At 41.1% G+C, this 7,728-nt stretch overlaps 2 protein-coding genes across 5 annotated transcripts in view; one reads left to right on the top strand and one right to left on the bottom strand.

Annotated features, from left to right (window-relative positions):
* The window catches only part of LOC310670277 (uncharacterized protein), a 99,522-nt gene that overhangs the window by 37,499 nt on the left and 54,295 nt on the right, over positions 1-7,728 (bottom strand). The gene's annotated exons all lie outside the window — the stretch shown is intronic.
* Positions 47-5,828, top strand: LOC310672768 (vomeronasal type-2 receptor 26-like; the record flags this gene model as incomplete). Its single annotated transcript, XM_083430420.1, has 4 exons — positions 47-95; positions 1,156-1,379; positions 2,808-2,934; positions 4,328-5,828. 4 exons carry the CDS (start codon positions 47-49, stop codon positions 5,224-5,226), a joined length of 1,299 nt encoding a protein of 432 aa, XP_083286546.1. The 3' UTR covers positions 5,227-5,828.

The raw sequence follows: 7,728 nt of genomic DNA, 5'->3' as shown, positions 1-7,728 counted from the left end.
ACATTGGCTATCACCATTAGAGGTGATGAGTGTTAAAAAGATCAATATGACTAGGAGGTGGATAACATATGGGAGTTTAATTGAGAAAGAAGGAAGTAAGTGGAAAATGAAACCATATGAAGAAGTGAAAGAACATGTAAGTGATTGGCTGCATTACTTTCAGATTAATGAAATGTTTGGAAAAGAGGTTGCAGAAAGAGGCTATTTTGAAAAAGAATCTAGGTTTCAACGAGAAGTCTTGAATAATGAAGTTAAAAATTTATCTATGATGTATAAATTATTATTAGAATGGCATTTGAAGGATGAAGAGGTTAAATCAGTTATGATTCAATGGGCCAAAGATTTTGGACATAACATTCAATTTGAGGATTGGATAAAATTATGGAAGGAAGGGATGAGATTTACAGCATGCACCACAATTAAAGAAAATGTTATGAAAATGATATATCGATGGTATATAACACCAGTCAAATTAAGTAAGATGTACAAGGTGAGTAATAAATGTTGGAAATGTAAGGAGAAAGAAGGGACATTTTATCATATGTGGTGGGAATGTAAAAAAATGAAGTGCTTCTGGGAAATGATATATAATGAGATAAAGAAAATATTGAAATAAACATTTCTTAAAAAACCAGAAGCATTCCTGTTAGGAATTTTAGGTGGTGAGATAAAAAGGAAGGATCAGAAAGTATTTTTGTATGCAGTAACAGGAGCTAGAACTCTGGTGGCCCAGAAATGGAAACAAGAAGAAATGCCCACGATTGAAGAATGGAGAACGAAATTACTGGATTATGCAGAACTGGACAGATTAACAGGGAGGATTCGCAACCGATGGGACCAAAGATTCACTGAGGACTGGAATAAATTTACAGAATATATTAAAAATATTTGTGATAATGATATAACGTTTGTAAGTTTCCAAGAAGCTCTGTAAGAAGGTTTGGTAGAAATATTGTATAAATAATATGGTAAAATAAGATATACATAGTGCAATATAAATGAAGAAATGTGAAGATATGTAATAACTACGGAAAATTATCAGACATGTTGATGGAAGTCTAAAAGAAAAAAGATGTGTGATGAATTCTTAATGTTTAATTGTGTTATAAATTTGTTTTTATTGGAAAATTAATAAAAATTATATACCAAAAAAAGAAAGAAAGAAAGAAGTCCAGTTCTATTCTAACACTTCAGCTGACGGACAGTACTTGGATGAGAATGGGGCACTGACCATTGACTTTGATATTGTGAATCTGGTGCTGTTTCCTAATAACTCTCTTGCTAGAGTGAAAATTGGAAGAATAGAGAGACAAGGGTCCTCAAATCTGAAGTTCACCATTAACCCAGAAGCAATTGTCTGGCCCAAGCTATTTAAGAAGGTAGGAGAAATGTTATGTTATTAACTATGACATCTGCTATGCTCTAACATCATTTTGAATAGTACATAGAAGCATAGAATCTTAAAATTGTAGAGTTGGAAGGGACTCTAAAGATCATCTAGTCCAGCCCCCTGCAATGCAGGAATCTCAACTGAAACATCCATGACAGATATAATAATAATAATAATAATAATAATAATAATAATAATAATAATAATTTATACCCTGCCCTCCCCAGCCAAGGCCGGGCTCAGGGTGGCTAACAAGCAATAATAAAAACAAGTTGAATGAATACAACTTAAAAACAAGGTTAAAATACAACGTTAAAATATTGAAAAATTAAAGTATTAAAATGCAGCCTCAACATAGGAGGAAAAAGAAGAAAGAAATGACCATCCAAGCTGTTTAAAAGCCTCCAAGGAATGAGAATCCACCACCTTGACCAGTTGATAGGCACCTGGGTCTTCTTTTTTCTCCTTTTTGAAGATGGGGACAACATTTGCCCGCCTCCAGTTTGCAGGGACCTTACCTGTTATCCAAGAATTCTCAAAGATTATAGACAAAGGCTCTGAGGTTACATCTGAAAACTCTTATCACCAGGTTGGGTGCTGCTTTCCTTCTAAGTGAAGACAGGGGCAAAGTAGGTGTTGTGTAGTTACACCTTCTCTGTCACCCAACAGCATTTCTCCATTTTCTCCTCACAGAGGACCTGCTACTTGCTTGTTTTTCCTCTTGCTTCAAACATTGCAGAATTTTTTTTTATTAAAAAGAATAACTTTAACTTCTCTTGCAAGCCTGACCTCATTCTGTGCTTTGGCTCACCTGACCTACTTATTGCCGACATTATCACTCAAGAGGACCCTTCTGAAGACCCCTTCCAGTTCCTACAGAATATATTGAACCATTGCCCCTTCCGACTGTTTTGCTTCCTGTCTAGCAGCCCTCCCATTCACCAACTTCAGACTTATTGAATCAGCTCCAGCCTCTTCCTGTATTGAAAGACTGTCTCTGCGTCTGTTCGTGCCTGTTGAAGCCTCCTGAGAGCTTTGACTGTGTTTCAGCCTGCTCTCAGTTGTTCCCTTGGCAACAGGCATTCCAAGGGGCAGGGGAGTTGGAGCTGGCCATTGTTCAGCCTGCGTCAATTCTAAACCTCTCTGTTCTGCATCTGGCTGTAAAGTTCCACTAGGAGCTGGCTCATTCCTGACAGATATTGGGCTAGTTGAAGCCTCCCATGACTACTATATCCTTCTTGAATGTTTGGTCATCTGCTCTTGAAAGGCATCACCTAATTCTCCAGTCTAGCTTGGAAGTCTAAATCAGACTCCCACAGTAAGGTCATGGTTATTTCCCTGTCCTATGATCTGTGTCCAAAGGCAGAAATATTACTAATATTTTCTCCTTAGTGCTCAATCTTCTCTTTATACCTAGGCTGTGCCTCGCTCAAGATGCACAGAGAGCTGTTGCCCTGGATATGCCAAGAAGATTCTGGAAGGAAAACCAGTGTGCTGCTATGATTGTGCTCCTTGCTCAGAAGGGACAATCTCCACTGTGGAAGGTAGGAGAGGATCTCAGAGGATTTAAAGGCCTTTGATGGGAGGATGGGGCAAATGTTTGAGCCAACCCAAACATGACAGCCCATAAATGAAATGCCATCCCCAGAGTGGTTTCACCTGTTGCCAGCCTGCAATGTTTCCCCAGAAGCAGGAACATTTATTTGCCCACCAGCTCACACATGTAGAATCATTCTGGATTTCTTTTTTAAAAATCACCTCCAATGTTGCAGGGAGTCATGTCAGTGAATCTGGTCCTGGGAGCTATTTTGATGGGTGAGGGACAAGTGCACAAGACAGTCTGTATTGGGTTCACCAAATGTGTGACCTCAGGAGACTTATTGGTCTGCCATGGAGTCAGTCGGCACTACTGCCAGTGAGAGGACCTGTCTATTTCTCAGAGGTCTCCAGCAGTTCAGGAATGGTGGTGGTGATGAAAAATTATACTACCTCAAGTTCCTTGGAGGAATAAGATCCAAATGTAATATGTGATTTTTTATAATAAAATATATAATATAATAAAATGAAGTTGGGCTTCACACATATGCTTCTCAATACTGGAACGTGACAAGAAGCTGCATTTATACTGAGTCAACCCATTGATCCCTTTAACCAGTCTTCATGCTAGATCTTCATTTCCCAGGCCAAAAGTAGCAGCTGGGTGCTGCTGCCAATTTGTCAATCACCTGATGCAATAGCGATGTCAGCTGAATTCATGCTTTAAAGCCCTGAGTGTCAGCAATTGAAAGCACAGTGAGAGGCTGTCTGAAAATTCTTTGCAAGCAGCTTCAAACTGCTCCATAATCCTCTGGTGTTTAGGGCTCCAAAAAGTAGCGCATTGGCATTTGAAAGAGACTTTCCAACAAGCCCCACACTGTTACTTGAACATGTGATTTTTCAAGGTTTCAATAACTACATTGAGAAGGAGAAGTCATTTCCAATGGATGGAAACCACTTCCGCCTACTTAACCAATACATGCTCACAATACATCACCTGATTGGTGGGTTGCAATGCACCTTGCTTAAGCTTCTAATTGATCCCTTGAAGCCTCACCCATTTGACATCTTACAAAAATAGTATCACCCAATGAGGAGACATGCTGGGCCACGTTTGACCTAGTGGTCTGATGTTCTGATTCCCTGGTCTGAAACATCTCACACAGAAAGTTTTTCTAGCTATGCTGCACAAGATGATTTTGTGGGAATGAGCCACTGGATTAAGATTTTTCTAGCAGTGAAGATTTGCCTCTCTTCTTCCCAACAAAACAGTGTTCTTTCGTGATCTCTCCCTTCTGCCTACTTTTACTCCACAACTGAAACAACATTCAAACCATTGTAGGTGTGTGACTGATATTAGGAATGATGTTAGGATACTGAAGTGTGTTTTTCTCTACGCAGATGCTAAGGAATGCAAAAATTGTCCAGAAGATCAGCATCCAAACAAGGACCAAGATCAATGTGTCCCAAAAGTAATCACCTTCCTGTCCTATGAAGAATCTTTAGGCAGCCTCCTGGCTTCCTTTGCCCTCTTCTTATCCTTAACCACAGGCTTTGGGTTAGGAATCTTCATTAAATACAAAGAAACTCCAATAGTCAAAGCCAATAACAGGGATATCTCCTACATCCTCCTTATCTCTCTCCTGCTCTCCTTTCTGTCCTCCTTCCTCTTCATTGGCCAGCCAAGAAAAACAACCTGCCTTCTCCGACAAACAGCCTTCAGCACAATCTACTCAGTTGCTGTCTCTTCTGTTCTGGCAAAAACGATCACAGTGGTGCTGGCCTTCCTGGCCACTAAGCCAGGGAATAGGGTGAGGAGATGGCTAGGGAAGGGTTTGGCCAACTCCATTGTCATTTCCTGTTCCAGTGTACAAGTTCTCATCTGCACCCTATGGCTGGGACTGTCTCCCCCATTCCCTGACTCTGATATGCACTCCCAGCCTGGAGAGATCATCCTGCAATGTAATGAAGGGTCTGTTGCTATGTTTTATGGTTCCCTTGGCTACATGGGCTTCCTGGCTGCCATCTGCTTCACGGTGGCTTTCCTAGCCAGGAAGCTGCCTGGAAACTTCAATGAAGCCAAGCTGATCACCTTCAGCATGCTGGTCTTCTGCAGTGTTTGGGTGTCCTTTGTGCCCACCTACCTGAGCACCAAGGGGAAATACATGGTAGCCGTGCAGGTCTTCTCTATCCTGGCCTCCAGTGCTGGGCTTCTGGGCTGCATCTTCATTCCAAAGTGCTACATTATTATACTGAGGCCAGATCTGAACATGAAGGAGCACCTGACAAGAAAAAACTAAGCGTGGCATTTTATTCTTAGCTCTAGGGATGTTGTGGAATCATAGAACTGTAGACATGTTATTATCCAGAAGGTTCCAGTGTGTGCCAAAAATATTGGGTGTCTGTATATATATTCAAGCACTTTCCAAATAAGGCTGGAGAAGGTGACTCTTATCCTGAGATCTTGGGGAGTCCCTACTTGTCACTGTAGATGAAGGTGGTGCAATGAAGGTGTACTCTCACTCAGCAGAAGGGACAGTTATGAGCTTATAAATGCTCAGCAGTAATTATTTATTTGGTAAAGTCTTTCCTTCCTACCACCTCACAAAACATTAGGCCAGTTTACATTTTTAAGAGTTGAGTAACATCTGGAGTGTGTCAGCTTGAGGAAGCCAGTAGCATACGGCTTTGAGTAATGATTTGTAGATCCTGGAAGTGTTTGTATGACCTGAACTGTGTTCACTTTACAAAATAAGTTTGTTTGTAGCTTATGCTGTTTCTAGGTTGCATATCATCTTGTCATGAATGTGTAGTATGAATGTTAGGCCCAAAAGAAAATGGAGAATTTGTAAAGCATGATATGCTGGCAAGTGAAGCGAGAAACTAGTTTTATTAAAGAAGAATATATTGAAGCAGGACCCTAGAGGATTATTATCCTTAGGCTTTTCATATAATCAGTTATTCACATAATCAGTTATCAGTTATCAATATATTCACATATGCTCACACATAACCAGAGCTTTACAGTGATTTTTATAATCCATTTGAATCATAAAAAGCTTTTGCCTAGTCTAACAGCAAACTGCTCGAACTTTGCCCCAGTGCTTTCTTGCTCCCTAGGAAAGGGGAAGCGATAAATCAGAAGATGCTGGTACATCTCTCCCCCTCTTGTCCAGACTAATTCTGTACATGAAACAGGAAGGACTGACCACAATGTCCTTCCATGCACAGATGCTGCAGGGAAGTTACCAAAATGGTCAAAGGCCTGGAAACGATGCCTTATGAGGAACGGCTAAGGGAGCTGGGCATGTTTAGCCTGGAGAAGGGGAGGTTAAGGGGTGATATGATAGCCATGTTCAAATACATAAAAGGATGTCACATAGAGGAGGGAGAAAGGTTGTTTTCTGCTGCTCCAGAGAAGCGGACACAGAGCAATGGATCCAAAGTACAAGAAAGAAGATTCCACCTAAACATTAGAAAGAACTTCCTGACAGTAAGAGCTGTTTGACAGTGGAATTTGCTGCCAAGGAGTGTGGTGGAGTCTCCTTCTTTGGAGGTCTTTAAGCAGAGGCTTGACAACCATATGTCAGGAGTGCTGTGATGGTGTTTCCTGCTTGGCAGGGGGTTGGACTCGATGGCCCTTGTGGTCTCTTCCAACTCTATGATTCTATGATTCGATTCTATGATTCTACTGTTAGGAGTTCCTCCTAGCTTAAGTTTCTATTCTCATTTCAATCAAACTGGGGGAAAGGTCAGACTGTTTGTACAGACAAATAAAGCAGAAGTTGGGAGTAGTACTCTGTATACGGTCAGGAGCCGGGCAGAATGCGCTTATTGGTTATTTTTGCTGGCGTTCGTGATTGTCTCATGATTGTCTCATGATCTGTGATGCTGCACTCAGGTATTTAACCCCAGAACGTTTGGAAAGGATTCCAACTGGGTCCATTATTGCTCAGCAATAAAACCTCGCCTTCTTTTTCTCCAATTGCTGTGTCTGTCAATCCTTTGTCTCCATTTAAGTGGGCACCATTGCTCAAATATTTGCAACAGTATGACTGTGGTGTTGTTTACTGAAAGCAAAAAGCCCCGGACAAAACAGGGCAGAACTGGCAATGGGCCACGGACATGAGATAAAGGTCCGGAACATACTGTCTGTCGTACATACTGTACGACTGTGAAAGGGTTTTTTTTATGATGGTCCAGGAGGAGAGCAGGAGGAGAGAGGTGGAAATAGCCCTTCTGCAGACACCCATGGACGGCAATGGGAAAGAAGACTATAAAAAGGACCCTTTTGGATGCCCTCAGTGCTGCTGGGATTAGCGCTGCAACTCGACACACACAGCTCTTGCGTGAGGCTTGATCAACCCACATGGGGGGCCCTTGTGAGTATGGATGTGTGTGTGAATGTGTGTGTGAATGTTTGATCCTCTTGGTACCAATGCATTAATGTATACTTGACTATATGAAATAAATGTTACATGAAAGGTGTGCAAACCGAGAACTGGTCTCCAACATGTCTTGTTGAAAGTCCTATAGCATACGGGATATAACTTGTCTCTCTGGATTGCAAAAGAACAAAGTTACCACAGTTTGGTGACAATCTCAGTGATCAGAGTAATTCACAGTCAACAAGCAGGTTAATGCACACTTCGTTGATCTTACAAAAGGATGATTACGGTTAGGATTATTTATTGCTGGTTATTTTGGGACCACACAGCCTCTACATTTTCAGCTGTCAATGATTTAAACCCCTACTATATCTTAACGCACATGTTTACTTGTTTTAAAAATCCTGTGTTTTT

The sequence above is a fragment of the Podarcis tiliguerta genome, assembly GCF_965153285.1.
Source record: "Podarcis tiliguerta genome assembly, chromosome: 2".
In the NCBI taxonomy this organism is placed as follows: domain Eukaryota; kingdom Metazoa; phylum Chordata; class Lepidosauria; order Squamata; family Lacertidae; genus Podarcis; species Podarcis tiliguerta.
Note: the sequence above shows the minus strand (reverse complement) of the source record. Positions and strands in the feature narration are given on the sequence as shown.